This window comes from Haplochromis burtoni, unplaced genomic scaffold (genome assembly GCF_018398535.1).
Source record: "Haplochromis burtoni strain Fernald_Lab_line unplaced genomic scaffold, NCSU_Asbu1 Contig_75, whole genome shotgun sequence".
NCBI classification, from domain to species: domain Eukaryota; kingdom Metazoa; phylum Chordata; class Actinopteri; order Cichliformes; family Cichlidae; genus Haplochromis; species Haplochromis burtoni.
The window spans coordinates 1,443,551-1,467,635 of record NW_024582436.1 but is presented as its reverse complement, the minus strand read 5'-3'; the positions used below and the strand labels follow the sequence as shown (position 1 = coordinate 1,467,635).

General features: G+C 41.3%; 1 protein-coding gene across 9 annotated transcripts in view; it reads right to left on the bottom strand.

Moving 5' to 3' along the window:
• Nucleotides 1-24,085, bottom strand: part of lmo7a (LIM domain 7a) — a 50,294-nt gene that overhangs the window by 21,897 nt on the left and 4,312 nt on the right. For all 9 annotated transcript variants that reach the window (XM_005935127.3, XM_005935133.3, XM_014337735.2 and 6 more), the window contains exons 3-9: nucleotides 18,210-18,280; nucleotides 15,919-15,988; nucleotides 10,304-10,410; nucleotides 2,955-2,985; nucleotides 1,945-2,058; nucleotides 824-1,043; nucleotides 2-251 (exon numbers count right to left, since the gene is read on the bottom strand). In XM_005935127.3, the coding sequence (XP_005935189.1) occupies nucleotides 2-251; nucleotides 824-1,043; nucleotides 1,945-2,058; nucleotides 2,955-2,985; nucleotides 10,304-10,410; nucleotides 15,919-15,988; nucleotides 18,210-18,280 (863 nt within the window). The remainder of the gene's footprint in view (nucleotide 1; nucleotides 252-823; nucleotides 1,044-1,944; nucleotides 2,059-2,954; nucleotides 2,986-10,303; nucleotides 10,411-15,918; nucleotides 15,989-18,209; nucleotides 18,281-24,085) is intronic.

Genomic DNA, 24,085 nt, shown 5'->3' with positions numbered 1-24,085 from the left:
CCTGGTGAGAGAGCTTTCATCCTCTGCGAAACTGCTGCTGGCCCAGCTGCGCCGGTTGTCCTCATTACGTTCGGCCCGTTTCTTCCTTAGTGGAGCAGGCACGTAGCCAGAAGCTTTGTCTTTAGTGGGCAGGAACTGGTTAAACTGCGTGGTGGTTTTCGGTGCGACGACTGCCGACCGGCGGTAGCTGAGATTGTCCTTGTTCTCGGTCATCTTGAAGACAGAGTCTGCCTCGGTATCGCTACAACAACCTGGACCATGAAAGAGGAAAAACAGGTGTAAGGACTGGGGAAGAACATGGGAGAACAGAGAAAAGAGCGAGAGGAGTATATTGTGTGTTTTGGCGTGACTTTGGATGAGTAACAGAGGGGTGCAGGGTGTGGGGACAGAGGCCTCCTCATTTACAGGCCGGTGTGGACGGCTGTGGAATGTCTCACTGACCTCCACTGTGCATGGAGGAACTGCTCTGAGATCATCAGCCAGCAGTTTCCCCTTCTTTAAGTCAATATCATCACATGTTGGTATTCACTTTCAAAAGCATACCACTAGGTGGCAATAGGCATTTGTTTTCACAAATGGGTGTCAACTCTGTGGTTCTGAGGCAGTGTGTCTTCCCTGTTCACAAATATTTGAGTTTCTACACAGATGAGCTGGATTATAAATATTCAAGCAGAGAGACAATTTGAGAACAAACAAGCGAAAAGCGTGAGAACCACTCTCTAATGTCACGCTGTGTCCTGACAAATAATCAGCTTTAGGAAGATAAAAAGAAAGACGAAATTTGTCACCAAGATGTGGATGGAAATGAAATGATGTCTCCTACCCTCGCTGCTGCCTTTAAGAGTGGTGTCAGATGAGATGCTGTGGGGTCGGGAACCCAACGAATCCAAGCTGTCCAGGGAGTCGTCCCTCCTGTGTCTACCACCACCACCTCCTCCTCCTCCTCTCAGATGGGAGAGCTCCTCTCGCTCAGAGTACCAATTGTCTCCAAAACCGCTGTCTCGGACGTTGCTGCTTTTCTGACTGGAAGAATCCTGCAGAGCCTTTCACACACACACAAAAACATTCAGATAATAGGGTGCCAATTACAATATTTATCTCCACTGTGTGTGTGGTGAGATCTCCCAGGTAGAGAGTGAGTGGTCTGTTTTGTCTGGCCTCTCATTCTCGCAGACAAAGTTACTATAAGCATACGCTTCCATACCATATATAAAGGAGTGCCATTTAAATGGGATAACTTCACTGTTTTCTCTTCTCTCCCATCTTTGTCAAAATAAACAGTGTCACGATTCGCACGCCCTCGACGGCTGTGTTTACTGCGTGAAAAGAATGTCATCGCACATAAACGCATAAGCAAGCCCCAGACGAGCAAAAACTTGTCAACCACTTTAAAGAGAAAATGATTTTCACATCTGTAATCTGCCAAATCCTACCAGACAATGCGAGTCCGCAAAGCAAACTCAGCCTAACCCTGCGCCACTGAACTTGGATTATCGTGGCTAAACGTACAAAATACGCTGCATCCCACTGCTATTACTGAAAATCGGTGGAGAGGTCTTGCACACCAACCTATAAATCTATGTGAAAGCAAAGTGCCAAATTCAACACTGGCACAGGCACGGGCGGAAACGAGGCTTCTTCAAGAAAAGACGTGGCTATTTTCACTTGCAAAACTATGCGAACAGCATGTTGTAAACAACATTAAAATAGTTGAGTCAAGGGATCGGGTCTTTTATGACTCTACGTAGCTTTGGTTTTCGTGGCTAGCACACTGCGTCCCCCTCGGCCTATTGCTGTCATTCTTCTGCCTCATAGTCTTCATACCAGGGAGGATACAGTAACAAGACAGCGGCTATAGAAGAGGATTTCTAGTCCTGCCATTTCTGCTGTCCACAAGGAAATTCAGCTGAATGAGATAGAGAGAACACACTTCTGGGAATTTACCTTGTATAGTGCTGTGCCCAATAAACCCTCAAATGCCTTGAAGTTCAAGTAAGGTCCATCATAGAAGCAGTCACACTGAGCTCTTCTACCTAACCAGTAAATGGTGATCAATACCTGGAAAGAGAAAACAAAAGAGATTATACCTTCATTATTTTTATGAGAAACCTATATCTATACATCAGGTTATCACTACAGCTTTACCTGTACAAATGTCAGAGATCAATGTGCTGTGCAGTGCTAAAGCAGTCGATTGTTATGATAGTTGCAGCCCTGCTTTGATGAGGGTCAGATCACCTAGAGCCATGCTCTAATTTCCAGGCTCATCCAGAATACTCTGTTGTTGTTTGTCTGTGCATTTATATGCTGGACAGGAGACTGGTGCGCTAAGGCAAACAGTAAACCAACAAAGCTATACCCCATTACACATGATACCGTTTAAAGTGGCGTGTCAGCGCTTTGGTTTTTTATGTCAGAAAGTTATCACGGTTGGTGTTGACTTTTTTTTTTTTACATAAAAAGGGGCAAACATCCTCTAGTGAACATGAATTCTTAATGAATTTAAAATTTTAAAGTTATGAGGTGATCATTTGTCATTTTTTTCCTCAATTTATTCTGTAGATGCAAATAAATTGCAGCAGCTGTTTTTCGGCATTGCACCTAAATAAAATAAGGAGGTGAGGTTTATCTATCTCCTTGCATGACCCTCATTAAAGGAGGTTAAGTGTAGGAGGTTATGGCATTCTTGTGATCTGTGGAGTTAAGACTTTAAATGTCTAATCAATACATTCAAATTGTGAATCTGTGAAGCATTATCACGCGAGTCTCTCAGTTTCTTCCTCCTTTGTCTAACCTTCCAAAAATATGAGCAATAAAGCTCTATGTGGCATTATCTTTGCATTGGAATAAATATTTATAATGACAAACTATTATGGGATTCTATAAGCCAGTTGTAAAATATCTGAAAATGAATAAAATATATAAAATAATAAAAAATTTAAAAAAACACTCACATTTTTCAGCCTCCTGCTGGTCTCTTGATCCCTGGGAGAAAAACAGAAGCAGAACTTAGAGGTTCATGTGTATGAGAGAAGATGAAAGTAAAAAAAAACAAAACAAACAAACAAAAAAACCAAAAAACACAGAGCATCGTTGTTGAGTTTATGTGTCGGGTAGTGAAAGAGCTGGAAACTGAGAGCACAATCCAGACTATTGCCAGCCTCGCTCTCACACAAAAGGCGGTGAGAAAAACAAACACATATTTGTGGGGGGAAAAGCCATGAAGTAAAATGTTGAGGCTTAACAATCCGTGTCACATCTGAGCACCTAATTTCAAGCTAATCGCAACATCTGAGCAATTGCGCTATCATTTAGTTAAACTTTAGGGACATAAATGGGTTCTTGGTCACGATGTGGAATAAAGATAAGCCCAGCAGCTGCTAATTTATCACCAAACAAGGCTCTGTTTAATATTTCACTCATATTTCTGGGGATTCAGAGTCAAACTGTGTCAGTAAGCCAACTTTCCCAGGAAACTGGAAGCTCCTGTGAAACCAAACAAAACTCACAGTCTCAAGCTGCAGCCTATTACCCTTGGTAGTCTGTGTACTTGTCACCTATCATGACCTTAATGTCTGTCTTGAGATGTTGGCAAACAGAAATGCATCATAAACAGTAACCATAATGATTTCACGAGAAGATTTACAGTCTGCTTTACATCTCCTGTTCACGTTGCACATTTCTGCATCTTTGTAATACCACAGGCAAACACACCTCTGTCTAACAATGAGAACTTGGATTACAGCGAGACTTTTTCCATGCATGCCATGCATGCAATGTAACCAATAAACCTGCCAAGACAATGATGATGCTGTACATCAGTACCTAAAACCAGAAATGTTTAGGCTTCTATGGGTTTGCTGGGTTCAGATAAAGGAAACAAAGCAAGGACGGATATTTGAATCCATATTTTTCAGGCTAAAGGACAGAAAGGAACAACTGAATTGCTCAGTAGAGAAATAAGCGCTAAAAATAAACATGTAAATGCTGTTCTGAAGTACACTGCAGAGTACAGAGATACTGAGAGAAAATACTGTACTTTTTATTATTGTACTATGAATGTATTTAATATATTTGGTTATTCTTAAGATTTTACATTGAAAACATTTTTTACAACAAAAGCACCATGTAGGACTTAAACAGGTAGTTTCCAAACAAGCCAATGTCAGATGTTGCATATTCATCTGAGTGACCTCCCCCTTTTCATGGAATCAGATATATTGAATGAACTGTTCAAGAGTAAATACCCAGTAACTTATGAAATTACTAAAAAAAAAACCCACTTTCTGTCAAGTTCATCATCATAAACTTTCAATTTCTTCCTCTGAAAGAGACCCATGAACTATAGTAACACACTGCATGTGGAAGAAGTAGCTCCGCTTGTGCTCTACAAACACCTTTTTATTTAACGGCTATTTAATTCCATTCAATTCAGTTTTACTTATATAGCACCAATTCTCATCAATAGTCGCCTTTATATTGTAAGGTAAAGACTAGAATATTAGAATATTAGACTCTATAATATTAGAAAGAAACTCTCACAATTACACGATGCCTATGAGCAAGCATTTGGCAACAGTGGAAAGGAAAAAAAAATCCCCTTTATGCACTTTGTCTAACATTCATGCACCCACTCACACTCCAGTTTATGGATAGGGATCACTTCAGTGTTCCCATGTGTCAGCAATTAAACCACTGATGATCTGATTAGTAGATGACGTGCTTTACCTTCTTGAGTTGTAGCTTGTGGCTAGTGCAGTAGTTAACCCACTTGCCTTACATGCATATGAGCAAGACTAGGAGGAGAAAGTTTCCTGAAGTCACAAGCTGGTATACTCCTCACACTCCCTAGTTTATGTCAGGAATGGCATATGGTGTAAAACTCTGTATTTATTATGATAAACAGTATGTTGCTGACAATGCTTCTGTACTTCTGCTCGAGTATTTTTCCACTGCCGCCGGTACTTTTACCTATCTAAAGGTTCTAACACTTCTTTCACCACAAACAGCTGGATGGGAAGCTGATCAACTTTCCCACTAGCATGCGTCATCTCACACCAGGGGTTTCCAAAATGCTGATTTGCCAACACTGCAAACTGAAATGGACATTTACCAGTTTGGAACACTGAGAAATATTTATGGCCCCAGTAAAAGAGATGGATAAAAAAAAATGCCCTTGTGTGGCTTGGAACATGGGCACAAAGTCTAAGATTATAGCAGCGGCAGCCAGGTCCAAAAAAGTGGGCGTTGTATACCAAAACTACCAGCATTTCTCGTAATGCCCATTTATACATGAGCAGAGAAGATAAAATGGGGCTATTTCTAGTTCTCTGGAGCCTCGGGATTTTGCTGTAGCTTGTTAGAATCAGCTGAGTACTCATATGATTGAGCACGGACACTGCTGGAGTCTGATGCACACCAGTTCTAAACAGAAAGTACAAGCTAGGAAAAAGATACTCTAAAGTAGTATAATCAGTTTATTGTGATTTATTAGGTTTCAAGGGGGGAAAAAAACAAACATTTGTGTTTTATGCTTCTTTTTTTATATGTATCGTGGCTGCTAAAATATATGCAAGTGTCTTCTTGTGTGTCAAAAGAGGTAAAAAGAGGTTATTCAGGAAGTCATATAGGATTGGTTTATGGTCCTATGAAAAACTATACATGCTATACAGTGAGCAAACAAAGCTCTGACAGGAAACCATCAAGCTTGACAAAATTATAAGACAGTCTTATCATTCACAAGTGTTATTTGCTACATGTTTACACAGACTTTTGCACCACCACACTTTTGGGCAAGGCAAAGAACACGTAACGACCAATCCCTCATCACTTCAGACGGCGTTCTTTAAACTTGCGCCGCACACAAGTACCCAAGACAACACGTAAGCAAGTCAGCAACGTCTACTACACAGCCATGGGAAAGATAAGCACAAGCCTCTACCACTACCTCTACAACCAAATCAAAATTAGTTTTTCCCCAACAAGACGTTTTTATTTACATGGCACAGTTTCAGCTATTACTATCAGCTACTTTAATTTGACCTAAAGGAGTCGAATAGTAAGTGCTGCCAAAATTGAGAAAAAGGAGACAAAAGGGCAGAAAGAAGTCAGATAAACTGAAGAAACACAAACGAATATTCAAATGTTACACAAATAACTTCCTAAGAGAGAGCAAAGGAAATTATCTAATTCAATCACTTCCCTGTGTTGTAACAGATGCAGAACGATAGACTAAGTAGATAATAATAAAATCTACAGATAAATGTATTCCAACCTGTATCTGTCTCTAGTATCAGTCTGTTTACAGCCAATAACGACATCAAACCAGCTCGACCTCTCAAACCAAACACCAAAGCTAAATTAGTGGGTGTGAAAGCGCAATCAGAGAGCATACCTCTGCAATGAAGATTACTTGCTCAGCCGCAATCCATAAATCCACATGTAACAGCATTCATCTATGTTCTTTGAGATATAACCCTTGTGTTGCCCTTTTACAGCCAGGGCTGTGTTAGTGGTGTAGAAACTTTATTGGCCTCTCAGCATCATCGCTCGTTTGGTTTCCCAATCTGCCCACGGTTCACGCAACGCTGTGACAAACAGTGATGGCATTGCCATATATTATACTATGGAACCAGAAGGTGCAGTTCCAGCTCGCTGAACCACACCCGAAACAACAACACACAGGGCACTGCGTCTGACTCCTTTGCCCCGAGTTCCAAACATTCAGATTTTCACAGTGAGCTTCAAAGTACTACCACAGTACACACAGAATGGGGTACAATACACACTGGTGGTGAAGAAATTCTGATAACAAGCTATGTAATCTGTACACATTTCTCTGGGAAACAACACTTTCCTTCAAATATGTGGTTTCTTATGCCATTGCATAAGAAAATACACACAGAGGTCACAATGCTTATTGATTATTTAGAAGAAGCTATTAACATTCCTCAGAGGACAATGCACCTGTCAATCTTGTGCAGTTGTTTTCTCTCTTTTTTTGGGTTGCAGAGCAGTCAATAATTTGCTTAATCAAACAGTGGAAAACAAATGAGACTTTGGACCCCTCTCTGTGGGGGAGTTGTTCTGTCAGTTACTGGAAGTCACAGAGCAAAGCGATCACAACAGCGAGAGCAATTTGCAAATTCCACTATAAATGTTGTGCATTCAGAAAGCACTTAAATACATGTAAGCTAGCAAAGGGATCATCATAAAACTATGGTTTATGGACGGGCTGAAACTCATTGAACAATCTCTAAATCCTTAGGGCCTTATAAAACGGATTTAAATAAATTTTCATTTTAAGTTCAATTTAAACAAAAATCAACAAACAACTTTTTTCTTATTTTAAAAAATCCCAACTTTTGAGTGAAAAAACCCTCTAAGCCAAGCATATATATTTGAAGCAAGTTATTTTCTGCTGGTTATGTTTGGGACATGTACACAACCGCGTCGTAGCAATGCTGCTGAATTTCTATATCGGATCTAATAGTCCACAGGATGTAGCTAATTTTGAATAGTGCGCTTTTGGAGGGAATGATTAATCCTCAGCCTCATCCTGTGGACAGTTGATAGCTGGTCATAAATAGATGTGAATCACAGTTTGCGATCATGAATCAGATTCAGTCTGGTACTACGTGCTTAAGAAACAGTAACTTGGCTTCAGTTTAACACGTGGACGATACGAGGCAGGACACTGTCCCCTCTTATCTTTCAGTATCTGTATCACAACAGTTTGTGATGCCTATTAACACTTTTTGACATTGTGTTTGTGACTGATAAAAGTCATTATCATAAAAAAGGTTTCATAACACAATGCAATACAGCACTGAACGTGCTAGAACCAGTACTACAATTGCAAAGCTCAAAGGTCAGGCCAAACATCCAATACGCTTTTATGGTGATCGTAATGCGGGCGGGCACGAATTAAATAAAGCCTTCCTTGTGTGCGGCGTCATGCAAACTGTCACTGTGCCTTGTTAATAACTGTATTTTAAGCACCTTACATCTATTTGTCAAACTGGATGCCGAGGACATTTCAGCCTAGACGACTGATCAGCAAAAACACGTTGCAGAGAATTTCTTGGTCTGCTAACAAATAGAAAACTCGATTTGTCATTTCAGTTTCGTTTTATATATCAGTCAGTTCATTCTGCTTCATCTTTCTGCAGCAAAACATTTCAGGTAACTAATGCAAAATGGGAAAGTTTAAATCTAAATGGCAAAAAATTTAAAAATAAATGTCCGGTTTATCTGCAAGTGAAAGCAACACAGAGCAACCAAGAGACAGAATAACAACCTAATTGCTGCTGAACAGCAAAAAACAGTGAAGCTGAGCGAAGCACCTGTCAGACTGGGTTTAAGGGAGTGGAGGTTGGACAAACACCAGGGGTAAAGACAGCTGATAGAGACAACTTTCTCTCCCTCTCTGTGTGTGTGTGTGTGAGCTCTCAGTGCCTCATTTGCTTAGCCTCTGATAAGCACCAGCACCATAAAACCATTGGCTGCTTGTATGCAGCCTTGTTTGGGAAGATATCCTCATGTTACTCCCGGTGCGCGCTCTCTCTCTTTGTAAGTCAGAAATGCTGCAAGCGAAATTTTTACCCAGCAGGCCAAATTTTATTCCTTCTTGCATAAAAAGAATTCTGGGCATAATTACAACCTGCTGAATTTAAGAGCAGGAATGACTCGTGCACTCAAGAATGTGTAACTGAATATATACAAACACAAACAGACGCAGGTGTACTATGAAGACCACAAGCAGGGGGAGGCTGCAAACTATAAAAAGCTCCTTTACTGGTGTCCTGATACCATTCCAATCAGTCCTGCTTCTCAAAGTGACCCCAGATGCTAAAAATAGGATAGCGAGAACAGTCTTACAAAACCCCAGCACGCAGATGGACAAGGCGGCAAAGAGCTGAGCTCAAGTATACTCTAAGAAGTATACTTTTTTTTAATATGTCTGCGTGACAGAGTCAGCTGCTAATATGCTAGAGTGACTTTTAGTCAGCTATCACTGCATGAGTATCGTTTCTCCAGCTTGTTACTGTCGCACGAAATTTACCACCAGCATCATGGGAAAAGTTATGTAACGAAGGAAGTGACTGAGAGCATGGCGTAAGACGTATCACTGAATTATCTTTATGAGAGTGACAGGCAAAGATATCTTAAAGCAGCTTGTTCTCTGGTGTAGAGGTGAGGGTGTGTCTTCATAAAAGGTAGGCAGATTTGTTTGTTTAAAGCCCATATACCACTTTACAGTACACCTGTCTGCATGTATGCCTTTTTGATTTACGTGGTTTCGACAGTAGCTGTCAGCGGTGGCGAAAAACCGCTTAGGTGAATTATAGGAAAAATGCAACATTTCGAAGGAACACCCCAAATTAAGGGCTACTTTGTGTTTACATTAAGTGAAACACAAAGAGGTGAAGCCCCTCTGAATATACATGCTGCATTTTTACACCTTCACCATGGATTATTTTGTCACCCAAAGTGATGTATTTGCTAATAAGGGCTTATCTGCGTCAAGCTTAACGACCTGCAGGTATTGCTGTTAAAGCACTTTTTTTAAATGCTTGCGCAGCACAGAGAGGGTGCCACAGAGGATGGACAGTACGCCGAGCCCTGCCTCGCTTCCCCCTGAAGGCACACCTGTGCGAAAGATGAACAGGTTGTTCAACATACCGCGCGCTTCTCTGGCGGGGCATTCAACTGACACAAAAGCAACTGTGTGAAAAAACTAATAAACACAGCAGCAGGGTACTGATAATGCGCGAGGCTTCTCTTTAATTAACAATCGCAACGATGAGTCTTTAAAATCTATACCCTGCACCAGTAAGTGCTCAGTTACTGTCACGACTAGGATTTTGCAACTGGAATCATGACATTTGTATTGAATGGAAATTAATTTGACCTGATACTTTACAATCAGATTACACATTCTTACTACTGTGTGTTTTTTTTTTTATCAACAGTTGGATCTCCCACACTTTAAAGAAACTCATGTACCTCGGCAGGTGTATAACAGCAGGAGAAAATACGTACTGAAAATAGAGTTGACCTTTTTTTAACAGCAGCTTGAATCGTGGCTCACATGAGAACCCATGTCCCTTACAGTATCTGTGAAAGCTACAATGAATCATTCAGCCTCTCTGTGGGAGATTAAGTTGATTCAATCAAGGAAGAAGCAAAAACACGAGTGGGTCTCGGCTTTTGTCTCTTGCATGATTGCATCACAGGTCTGTGAATGATGAGTACAGGCATCAAAGTGTTTGTGCCAATGCTCTGAAAGCTTAAAACTTACTTGACTGTGACTCTTGAGGACAAGTCTTGAAGATCTCCGGGGTGAAAGAGCTGCGCTTCCTTTAGTCCAAGCTTCCCGCAGGCCTTGAGGAAGACGTTAAGGTTGTCCTGGGTAAAGAACAAAGCAGGGATGAGGTCTGTCCACCTTTAGAGGCAAAGAATAATCACTCAGGAATTCAGTGGCAGGGACACAACCTACAAGTGATTGCTTCCAAAGTTCATGTCACAGAGCAGAAGTGGATTGGGAGGAGCATGTGCGTAGCAAATAAGAAGTGACCCATGGCAGGACACAAACACACATGCAGTGGGTGGGGGGAGGAGGCAGCCTGACAAGAGCTGAGTGACAGCAGCAGAGCCACCTGTGGGTTGCGTTAGGGTAGGGAAAACAGCCAAACCAGGAAGAATGACATCAGAGGTTTGCACAAGTCCCACCCAGCCAGGAGCTGGAGAGCAAAAGTGACGCACGCGGCAGCACGCTGCCTGTTGCACTCTTTTCTCACACCCTGAAACTGTCCCCTCCCCTCTGTGCCAAGCCCTTTATTCGAGAATACCTGTGGAATCTGTGGGGTGGTGGTGTATTTTTGAGACATTAGGTTGCTATGAAACCTTAAGTCGGGTGACAGAAACGGATAAATATTTCCCTGAAGCGATTCTTCAGAGGACATGGGAGTGGAAGGACTGCTTTTTTTTTTGTTTCCCCCGTACATTGTGTCAATCACTTTACGGTTTGCGTGTACGTACACGATTTGGACAGGTGTGTGGGCATGATGCAGGAAAGCAAAAATACATTTTGCTCCAAACATATACACACAACTCAGACATTTCAAGCAAATCAACCACACAAGCACCATTCTTTTCCGGTCTCGTGACTTTTCCAGTTGTAATCCCAACTGTCCTGTTTGTAAGGCTGCACTTCCCATTGGGACAGCACTGCTTATGAGGGCTTTCATGTAATCATACATGGTTTCAACATGGGCTGAAATAATTAAGGGGTAGCTAGTTCTATATTTAAATGGCAAACATGCTTATTAGCAAATGGAGGAAGAGAGTTCGCCTCCCAGTGGATGTGAGCTAACAGTTTTGCCTGTCCCTCTGCAGTACTTTGATGGGCTTTATAGGCTACAACCATTACAAGTCATACATCAGCACTTCACCTACTGTATGCAAGAGGTACAGAATAGCACAATCTCCCAGACTGAGATATCGTGACGAATACGACTGAGTAACTCAGGAGATAACACTGATTCTGGCTGCTTAAAGGGACAGATAGGGCCTTTGGTGCTTTTTATCTTCCATCTACATTGATTAAGTGTGAGTTGATCACTACTTGAGATTTAAGCTATTGTAATGTCGTCTTTCTGTTGAATATAATGCAATCAGATGGCGCTTGCCTTGGACCACTCATAGGGCCAAAAACTATTTTTTGAAAACTCTGCAGCAATGTCTGTTTTCAAGAAGAAAAAAAATGCACAGGCCTTGTTGAATGTCATGTCATTTTGTGTTACTGATTGGTACAACATGTACCTTTCAGAAAAAACAAAGCATACTTTTAGCTGCTTTGATTTGCCTCACTAGGGTGAGGCAAACAACAAGACAGCTTTCAAGTACAGGCACTCTGAATGTTAGATTGGAATTTTAAACTTGCATTACAAATTATGTTTAAAGACGAGACAATAAATATGGTTTAAAGGAAGTGTAACACAGCCCAGATCATGTTTTCAACAGTGAAGTGAGGAATTGTTAATATTTCATTTGTTTCCCTGGAAAATGTCTAATTCGGTTAAAGTTTGAGAAGTATCATGGTGTTTTTTCAAATGCAGCAAATATCTGCAGTGGCATGAATTATGAAACACAGCTTTATTCATCATACAACCTGGCAACCCATCAGCCCATCCAAACCCTCCTAAAAAGTGACTGGACAATAAAACTAAGCCTACGAACAGACTACAGATGGAAACCAGAATGTTTATGCAAACAACAATTTTGTTGCATATATATGAACATATTCATATGTAAAATCTCTTTAGAGAAATTATTCAGCGATAACTGAGTCTGTTAGCATGATCCCTTTACTTAGCCTTAATTAACTAAAGTGGCATCCAAAACTAACTATAGAAGGAACTGAGTTTGTAATCTGTGTCCATTATCTAAATAGTGACTATATTTGTTATAATAAGTTAACTGGTAATGTTATTCAGTACTTTATATGCTAAACTGTTAACGTGCAGATCTCATAACATATATCCCACTCAATCCCAGAAAATGGGATTAAGGCAAATAAAATTCTAGTTCTATATCTTTTGGTATGTTAATTAACTACAAAGAGCATTATGAACAAACTAAAAGCCCCCGCCCCCCAATAGATCAGTCCCAGAACATGCAGAGATAATGATGTTGAAGGAATTTTATGCTGACTTGTGCCTGCATATAATCCTGCTAAATATGCTGTACCCATCCAGCAGCCTCTAATCCTCTCATGCAAACTCGAGGATCCTGATTTAAGCACTTCGCTCCAAGAAACGGAAAGCTTCTTCATCCTTTCTGGTCACATTATGGCCACGCCATTTCTTTCACTGCTCTCTTTGTCAACAATAATTCCCCTCAACTGACCCCTTCCAGTGCTTTAAAGAACAAGGAAAGTTATGATTAAAATATCAGGCTACACAGTTTCAAAACCTGTGACAATAAACCAAGAGGAGATTGAATACTTGAAATACCGTCTCTCCTCAAACGGGCTCAATAAAGGGCCCACACGTCTCAAAAGTCGGATCCAGTCATAACATGCACGCATACAACGCAAACACAGTAACAAAACATGGTCAAATACCGTTCATTGCACAGACAATTACACATTTAGATGAGTAAAGACACCCTAAAGGCCACTGAAACTGTTTATCCTCTCCATCCTCCCCCAACTACCTCAACTCACCAAGGAGTTGGTGTGTGCTGGAGCAGCCACTGACATGCCAATTACGGTGTATTTATGGTCTGCACTTTAGTGGGCAGATGGAGTCATCCTTAACTCCCTCCCTCTGGCTTTGCCCCAGTGGGCCTCAGATCCAGGCCCACATTCGTGCAGTTCGCTGCCCAACCACACAACTGCCGCCTTCCTGCTAAGCACTGGTAAAAGCAGAACCAGGCCTGAACCGGGCTTCCATGGCCCAAACCCACATCTCACTCAGCAACAGTCAGAGGAGTTTGCTGACATGAGAAACATTCCCCTGGACACAAGTGAAAGCAAAGAATAGGCCAGAGACTGGAGCCAATGTTGCTAAATATTCTGCAAAACTGGAGATTTACTGTTTTTTTTCTCTCTCCTTTGTTCCTTCTTTGGTCTTTTTTGCTCTGCCCAAACTTGAGGCTGGTATTGATTTAGAGTACTGACAATCCCACAGATAGCAAATCTCAAACCCCACTTATAAGTCTAAAAGTTGAAAATACTCATATTTGAGTGGTAATGAGGCACGTTTGCAAGGAACAAAATGATTCAAATCATGCTGTATCTACTCTGCAAAATGAAAAAAGAAAAAAAAAAGAAAAACAGTGTTACTCTTGCTCTTTGTCCACTGCTTCTGGCTTTTCTTCCAGATCTATATTTCTAAGTTGTGTAACAGAAGACGAATGGGCAAACACAGAAATGTTCAGAAAATAGCAAACTTCCAACTAAAAAACCACCTCCCTCCACCACCACCACCAACAACAACACCACCAAAGACCACACTTATTGCTATTAAAAGAGACGCGAGATAGGGGGAAAAAGTGAGAGTACTTGGAGAGGAAATATATTCTTGCATCAGTGAGACTGAGTAATGTTCGTCTGGAGAACTTTCCACTTTTCTCCATGTGGTTGGCAGTCACTGATAGCCTCGAGCCAACCAGAAGCCTTCACATTTGCGAGAGAATTTATGATCAGGTGGTTTCAGGTTTATGTCCAGGTCTCGGAAATACCACACAAATGCTTCAGATGGAGGAGAAACTTATTACCTCAGCAGGTGCCCGGCCAGCTCTGTCAGTAGTAGTCCAAAACAAACTGGCAGGAAATTTGATTTACGTCAAAATGCCTATATGATGGCGCATGTTTGTTGTTTACAGACTGCTTATTTCACTACTAACTTGTCACTGTCTTGTCAGCAGAGCCCATAGACACACATGAACTCCCTCTGCTTCAGCTAGGGTTGGGATTCTCTATAATTCCACTAGACAGCTGGTCTCAATTACTCCCACAACAGAGAGATGCTGAGGGATGGGTATAAGGTAGGTTTTTAAACCTACCCTAGAAGTTGTTTGCAGACGCTCCCAAAACATCCATGTTAGCTAAACCAGCCAGGCCCAAAAGATCTCAGCTGAAATGTGACAACAGTACCAGGCCGACTGATTCAAAAACAGGTATTTAGCATAGACTGTACAAAAGATTGGTATAACCAAAGACACAAGCCACTGGCTTACTATTTTTGTTTTTGAAAATGGACCTGGGCCCTGTACTACAAAGCAAGTTAAACAAACCCAGGATATCTTTCCATGATCTGGCTTCACTTACCGTAACATCAGCAATGAAGCTAAGTGATCACACTTCTTTCCGAGCTTTCTTCCAGGAATGGTGATGTCATTTTGGTCAGTAGGTGGAGATTTTATACCTGCTGATCTCTGATCTCGAACATAACCTGCTGCAGAGCAGGTAAGGCCCGAAGGATAACTTGCGATGTTGGTGCACCCCGGTAAGAGGTCAGTCATCTTCATTCTACTAACAATCTATTTTGAACCTTGAAATCACCTGGATAAGCCCAAATCCTACTTTATAGTGCAGGTATATCTGGACAAAACGCCAATACTTAATGCTAATGTCAATTTGGTTTTTAAGGGACGTCCATATTTCTCCTTAATACTAAATTTGATGCAAAGATTGAATTTACATCTTAATGCAACTGAAACAGATGAGTTTTCTAAAAATGTATCCTCTGTCGTGTCGTCACGAGGGACGAAATTAGCCATAGAGACAACAGATGGTTTTGTACCACTCTAAAGACATGTTTATATCTGTTGCAACTTTAAACTTGAGGGTTTGTGGGGATTGACTGACTCAGCGTCACATGGCCATTAAAGGAACTTCAGCTTCTTGAACTTCAGCGTTCAGTTTTTCTGCTCTGCAGGTTGCCGCTTGGTTTTAAACCCCAAATCTGGCCCCGTCTAACATCCTATCACTCAATCAAAACTGTAATCATCATGCCAACACAAAGACCTTTTGTCTGTAATGGTTTTGATTGAACACAGCCTTCAGCACGGCCGTCCCCGTATTTATGATGCAACCAAATGAACCAGCGACATTTCAACCAGCTTCACGTTCATTGAACTTAATAGCGTGGAAGGATACGTGGAGCGACAAGTCACTGAGCAAAAACTCTGCTGCTGCCTGCTACACCTCACACTGCTCCACCCCATCTAAGACACCCACTACTATCTCTACAATAGAAATTATCCCCCCCCCAAAAAATGCAATAACGAGAGACAAAACTATGATCAAAATAAAGATGAGCTCTTATTGTATTTAAAGGATATGTCTGAGTACAGCTTTTAAATACAATAAGATTGAGACTAAACAATAAGGGGAAAAAAACTTACCAGTCCAGCAATAGGAGTAGGCAGTCTGTTAACCCTCTTGACAACACCAGGCTTGATCTTGTTAATCAGTCTGTGAGCAAAAGAGAGGGAGAGGACGAGGGGAAGGGAGACGGTGAGTGAAAGGAGTTGGTTATTGGCTAGCCTGCTTTAACTGCGAGGGAACGAATAAAATGTGTTGCAGAGTCTTAGTGTTGTGTGTTTACGACTTTGTTTAATGGTAGCCACCTGGCTTCAGTTTAGCAAATCGCCACTGCTGCAACCGTGATGTAAACACACCAGGCACACTGCTCCTAAAATATACCCTCCAACACTGAAACAACCCCAAACAAACCTTGAATCAGCCTCAGAAAACAGTAAGTAAGATAGATGGTGGATTTCTGGTGTTAACCAAACACCCAAGGCAGAAAAAAAACAAACAGCTTGACCAACTGGACTAAAGGCTTCATAAGATGACCACAGGTTATTGTGCCTCAGAGATCTGGTCGGAAAAAAAAAGAACTACCACACAGTAAAATTATTCTGTTAGAGGTATTTACAAGTCATGCTTCCCGTTTAAAAAGTCTTCCTTTCACGGTTTAAATTATAGAATATTTTGCAATCAAATATACTCAAAGTACAAGGACTGCAGACTGCAACTAAATCCTATATTCATTACTACTTAATATAAAGATCATATGCTTTATATACCAGGGAGCTACATTAACATGACTGACAGGTCAACTGAGGAATACTGAGCATCTAGCTTAAATTCAGTTTTCAGCTGGAAAACCTTGGGATTTATATGGATGTTACTTTGACAGGTGCACTCCCCAAAAGCAGTGGTCTCCCCCAGCTCCGTTATAACCATGCTGTACAAACTGCTGAGAACCTCTACCAAGAGCAAAGGGTGTTTACCAGATCTCCAAACTTCCAAGCTGACTGTTCATTCGAATTATTAGCAAACATCCCAGTGCCAGAGAGTAAGAGACACCCACAGATGATCCATGTGGGGGTAAGCATGAAACTATGCAATACTGTGCAGTTGGTTTTATTATTCTGCATGACTGATTAATAAAAATCCCTATAAAATGTAATCCAAAGCAATAAAAAGGTGTGACTACAACCCCCACTGCTTGATTAAAGAAAAACAACATATTAAAAGCTCAACATGAGGCAAAATAATTTGTTTACTCTGCGGGCTGGGAGCGGATGGACTGGTATAAGGCTTAGCATGGGCTCACAATAGATGTAAAGAAAGAATGCAAAGGGCCATTTGGGTTCACATTACTCATTTAGCATGAAACAATGGAACTTTACGAGATAACACACACTTTAAGTGAAGTAGGATATAAACATGTCTGCGATCCACGCAAAACATTCTTTTCCAAGTGAGAAACTCCGATAACCAAAACACAATGGGAAGGGAGGCAGCGTTGCTAGGTGAAAGCGATTTTAATCTGTCTTCCTCTTCCTTGTGTTGAGAAAACACAGACAGCCCGTGAGTGAGAGTGTCCGTGTAGTTCTCTGACATCAGGCAAACAGACGAGTCAGGATCAAATCAGCAGAATGAACGGCTTCTTCTCTGAACCAATGCCAAGAGAGTGTGGAAGATTCTGCATGGCCTGCTGGTAATTACGGCTTCCTGCTGATCCGAGCAAATCACATCAGTGATGTGCCCATTTAGCAGTGCTGCCCACAAGCAGACACATGAAGGGACATGAGGCTAGCCCTCACACACAGAGCCCTAATCTGAGAAAAAGCCACAAACCCACAACTCTAAGAAGAGCAGTTAGTGAATGAACACACAAGCCAGTCCCGGACAGATAAATTTGTTCCTCCAACTCATCAAAAATGTATGTACCCATCGATGTACCCATGCTAATGAGAAAGCGGGGTGCCCTGATTCTCCAGTGCGGTTTCAGCTGGAGCTCTTTCCATTCACTACACAGCTTCTCACACAGCTCTCATTAAAGTAACGATGGCGCTCTGCCCGATCCACAGATCTGTAACATCTGTCAAACACACAACACAGCTCCTATTGAAATAGATCACATTTCATATTCTCAAACAAGACCACAGGGGAAAGAGCTGACAAAGAAAACATCAAATAACTACATAATAGAGTCACTATTGTGCTGTCTCAAAACACAGGCTCACTTCATGTGACTAACAAACAAACAGTGACCCAGCAGGGGGTCTGCCTGGGAAACATCAGTAACACTTACGTCGGTGCGCAGACCTGAAGGAGAGCGGAGGGATTCCTTATGAATGAGTGGCTTACAAGAGGTGCCTGGGAAAAGCAGAGTACTTACTCACACAGAAGAACGCCATTCTCCAGCGCAGATCGGAAGTCCTTGCTCCCAAATTTTTTCTTCGTTACTGCCTAAGGAAAAAAAGGAAAAAAAAAGTGATACAAAAAAAAACAACAACATAACAGAGCAATCAGGGTTGGATGAGGAGAGGAGGCGGGAGGTGAGGGGGGGTGGGGTGTTATATGTGTGAAATAGGGTGGAGAGCCTGGAGAAGAAAGGTAGGATGTTGAGAACAGTAGCAGAGGAAGTCAGAGGTATTTCCTCTCGAGTTCCTACGCTGTCTCTGCGGGGAGAGAGCCGTGCACAGTTCTTCAGGTATTCCTCAGGAGCTCACAAGTACCTCATGTCTTCTCACTTTAATGCCAAAAGCTGCTGGTAAACCGGAGAGCTGTGCTAAAACTGTGCTGGAGTCAGACTGCCTGAACCACAAAGCTATGGCAGCATCTGGAGTACGGGAGGAACACAGCACTTTGTTATAGCCTCATGCCTTTCCCATGATCTAAAACCACCGCTGCAGGAACACCAAGAGCCATTATGCAGACAAACACACCGCACGCATGTCGTGCAGCCTTATGCATTTAAACTCATGTACATTTGCATCCTTGATTTTAAACATAACACTAATTATATTTTGTATCTGCTTGTTGTAGCTTTTCATTAATGCATTCTGAACTTCCAATAATAGCTTTTTTATGTTACTAACCAGTCTAAGTTTGTCAGACTAACACACCAGTCAGTACCTGTGATTGTATCCGGCTCCTGTATCCAGTTATCTTTGAAAGCAGAGCAGCTCTGCACAATCCTTTGCAGTCAATATGTTATAACCCCAATTCCACATGATTCATTTGCTGTGTAAAATGTAAATAAAAACAGAATGCAATGAATGCCATTTTAATAAAATCACATTTTATTCACAACAACATATCAAATATTTTTAACGGAGATGTACCATTTTAAGAGAAATACTAACTCATTTTAAATTGAATGGCAGCAACATGTCTTAAAAAAAGTTGGGACAGGGCCACGTTTACCACTATGTAGCATCCGCTTTTCTTTTATCAACAGTCTGTAAACATCTGGGAACCGAGGAAACCAGATGCTGAACTTTTGGGAGAGGAATGTTGTCCCATTATTGTCTGACACAGGATTCTAGCCGTTCAAGAGCCCTGGATCTTCCTGGATTTGGTGCTCTAAATGTTTTCAGTTGGTGAAACGTCTGCACTGCAGGCAGGCCAGTGCAGCACCTGGACTCTTCTACTATGAAGCCATACTGCTGTAATAGATGTAGTATGCAGTTTACCATTGTCTTGTTGAAATATGCAAGGTTTCTGTTTCTATTTACTTTTTGCACAGCATCCCAACCTTTCTGGTATCAGGATTGTGGAATTTTTTTTTTTTTAATTTGCATGTACATCAAAACACATTAGACAATTATACATGTATTCATAGAACTTTTGCAAGGTTATGACTACAATGGCAACCTCATAGTTTTTTGTTTTTTACTGTGGGAGCATGCACACTGTAAAACACTTTTTTAAAGAGGTCTTGAGCAATAGTTTCCAGGCTTTCTAAAATAACCTGAGAAACACATCTGACCCTTCAGATGATCCATCTACTGTTCACTGAATCCTCATCAGAACTGGTTTCAATGGAAGGCCAAAGTTCAAGAAGCCAAATTGTAAAATAGAATTAAACCAAGTCTGTTTTTGCCTTATATACGGTATTTCCATGTATGTTTGGACGTGCTTTGATAAATTGCTACAGCTATTTACATTTTTCCAGCAAAATATAAAGAAACGGAGGCTGATTCAAGACTTTTGCACATTACTGTAACTTAAATCACCAAGCGGGAGGGAGAGCTGACACATTGAACTACAAGAATAAGTCTGGTGGGTGCAGCTGGCATGAGCCAAAACATAAATGCACGCACTCTCACAGAAAGCAAAAACACGTTGGACGAGTCTCGCTGACTGATTGATCAGATGTTCCTTGTTCCAAGCCTTTTGTCTGACTTCCTTTGTCCCGCAGAAAGGAACAAAAGCTGGGACAATTACTACCATAGTTAAGTACAGGCAAACATTTTTAGGATGACAGGAGAAACAGAAACAATTATAGAGACTGGCTGGATGCCACTATTATTCCTTGCCAACAGATTGTGCTACACCCCAAAACACACCCTAGGTAAGCTGAGATGCCCAAAGCCTCAAATACCCATCATTCCAAAAGTATTAGACCATGGTGTAATAGATGAATAAAGATTAAGGTTCTCACACTAGTAGGAGGAAGCCATTCTGCATATGTGATTGTGCTGCTGTTTGGGAAATACATGTTTTGTTTACATAATACACTGAGATCTTGGCCTGCTCCTCTTTCATTGACCAAAATACAATCAGAACCAGACACTGAGAACACGAAACCAGAACGCAGATATGCAAAGCTACAGACATGTAGACACAAACACAAAATCACACGGAGAGCAAACAACCCCTGCAGCAGACAGAGAGCAGTCAGCCAGCTGCTGCAGTTGGCATATGAAATCCTGACCCCTACTGTTCTATACACACAGCTGGGATTTGCATGCATGCAAACAAACACTACATGTGGGAACATTATCGGAAGTATGATTCCATCTAATTTGGGTCTTTCCTAAAAGTGTCCCTTTATTTATTTTTCATTAAACGTTCTTTTCAGAGTTCTATCGGCTAATCAACCAACAAAATGATTCCAATAATAACTTCAAGGCTAAAAATGGGAGCCGACCTGGAATTAACACAAAGCTGGAAGCATTGGCATAATTCTATCCTCTACAGTCATCATTAGAGGTATTAGCTGCACTTAGATCCAGTCCTGCTGTGCCCTCCCTCTCCTGTCCAACCTGCCATGTGGGATAAAAACTCTAATCTGCACCAACACACTGCCGCTCTGATTTAACAGGGAGGTTTAAGCCGGAGCAGGCATTTCAAAAACAGCTTGCCTTCATGCGCACCCACCTTCACCTTCCAGCTTCCACCAAAATGTGACCCAAGTTTACTCTGGGCTGTGGAAGGGTCCTGTGAAATTCATTATTATTATTGGAGTGAACCATTATCTGTGGTAGAGGCCAAATATTCAGAGACTCTGCATCCATGACCGCAGTTATTGTTTATTCATGCAGGGCACTGAGGCAACTCTGTATTCAAGGTTTGTGCGGATGCAGCCCCTCTGGCCACTAATTGTTCCTGAAATTCTTTGTTTCTTCTGCAGCACATTGAGGTATGGGTCATCAGAGGGAAACTGGGACCATATCCAAATATTTCAAGGTTTGGACTCAAGGGAAAGACACTACTGTGGAAGCACTTAGTAATAACACCATCAGCATCCTGGAATAATAGGAGTACATCAACATGTAACTGCAAGGGAATGTTGTCTTGTTTGAGGGCTGGTCTCACATGAGTACGTCTGAAAGCATGCGGCCTTGTTTCTAATTGGTTTCTGTCAAAACAGTCAAAACCCCGAGTGAGGCTACAGCGAAGTGACTAATCATCAATTGCACAACACAGCTTTTGGTATGAAAAACAACACAGCAGCATAGGTCACGGGGAGGGGGGATTCATTCAAACTTGGCAACATTGAAAAAAAAAAATTTGTAGAAAAGGTAATGACCCTACATAACACTTATATAAGGAAAAGTTTGCACACAAAAAGTCAAGGAAAATCTGTCGTAGCATGTTGTGTGGATTAGCTGGCATCAGATAGCATTTCATAACCTTCTTATTTTACTTATTTTATGTGGATGGCTGCAAAATGTCTCAAACCCCACATGGAATAAAAGCATATCTAATAATATTCCTTTCTGGATTTGTTAATTGTGAAATTCTTTCCAAATCAGTCTTTGTATGAAATAATTGAGGAAAGTATTTGAATAGATACTTCTTTTCCAAAAATGTGTCCTTTTTTATCCATTGCATTTATAATTGTAACATTTTGCAATATTATATTTAGCTGGCTAACAAAACCCACACCCCAATGACCTCAACTTGGACAACTTGCTCTACTATAAGAGAGATTTTTCAAACTTTTGCTGCACTTAACAAAAACATTTACAGAAAATAAACAAGTGATTAAAAGGTAAATAACAATCAAATCCCTCCTACACTCACCAGACGCTGCTAGGTACACCTTGCTAATTCTTGGTTGAACCTCTTTGGCTTCAGAACTGCTGCAATGTGGTTGCAGGCCACAGTTGGTACTAAAGGCCCAAGGTGTGACAAGAAAATAATAATGGATTGCATTTTTATATAGCGCTTTTCGAGACCCTCAATGCGCTTTACAATTCCACTATTCATTCACTCTCGCATTCACACACTGGTGGAGGCAAGCTACAGTGTAGCCACAGCTGCCCTGGGGCAGACTGACAGAAGCGAGGCTGCCATATTGCGCCATCGGCCCCTCTGGCCATCACCAGTAGGCGGTAGGTGAAGTGTCTTGCCCAAGGACACAATGACTGAGACAGACAGAGCTTTGGATCGAACCGGCAACCTTCCGGTTACAAGATGAGCTTCCCAGTATACTAACACCATCACCAGCTTGAGCTGTTGATATGAGGCAGGGTTATGTTTTCATATTGTTTACAACAAATTCTGATCCTCCAAACTAAATGTTGCTGAGGAAGTTGAGAATCATCAGACCAGGCAACGGTTTTCCAGTCTTCACTTGTCTTACAATTTTGGTGAGTCTGTGTAAACTGTAGCTTCAGCTTTCTGTTCTTAAATGAGAGAAGTGGCACCTGGTGTGATCTGCTGCTGTTGCAGCTCGTGTGTTTAAAGGCTCTATGTGTCGTGCACTTCTGCATCGCCTGGTTGTAACAACTGGCTATTTGAGTTCCTGTTGGCTTCCTATCAGCTTGAAGCGGTCTTGCCATATCCTCCTGCCTCTTCCTGGATCCTTTCTTTCTTTTGGACCATTCTCTGTAACCCTAGAGATGATTGTGCAGGAAGATCCCAGTTTATTATCATTTTCTAAAATATTCCAGCCCTTCTGGCACCAGCAACTAGACTTGTAGTCAAGACCGCCTAATCCGAGACCAAGACAAGACCAAGACCAGAGGGTATCGAGACCAAGACAAGACCAAGACCAGAGGGTATCGAGACCAAGACAAGACCAAGACCAAGACCAAGTTGAGACGAGACCAAGACCGAGACCGAGTCGAGACGAGACCAAGACCAAGACCAGACCGAGACAAAAAAAGTCTTTAAACTGCAGCCAGATGCTATTCTATATACATATTCAGGACACCTTAAACTAGTTTTTTAATTAAGCAGCAAGGCAGAACAAAGTCGGGCTGTATCAAGACACAGGGACTAAACCCCAATTCAACCAGACCCAAAACTGATCTGGAATTAAAACAGGACTACAACAGTAACCAAGACAGAACCAGAATCAGAACTAGATGATAGTAGCACTAAAAATCATCATAGACCTGCACTACACTTATTTTTTAATTCTACCAAAGTACAATATTTAGATTGAGAAAAGTTTATATAATTATTTAGCCTCGTTGTGCAAACAAGCCTGCATAACTTAATAAATATAGAATTTGAAAAGTAACAAATGGTATCTAAAAAGAAACACTAGGTACTAGATACATGTTCTGATGAGTTTTGGCAAACAACCATTTGACTAACATGTGTGTCTCACCTGCTCTTGTTCCATCTCTGTTCTGTCGTCATTCTCTCTCTCCCTCTCTGCTCCTCTCTCTCCCTCTTTGTGCTGACAATCAAGCCAAACACCAACATCATCAAATATACAGTTGAAACCAGATATTTATGTACTCTTCAGATAAAAACACAAACACTTTTTTAATTGTAACATCAAATCACATGGACTCTACTAACCTA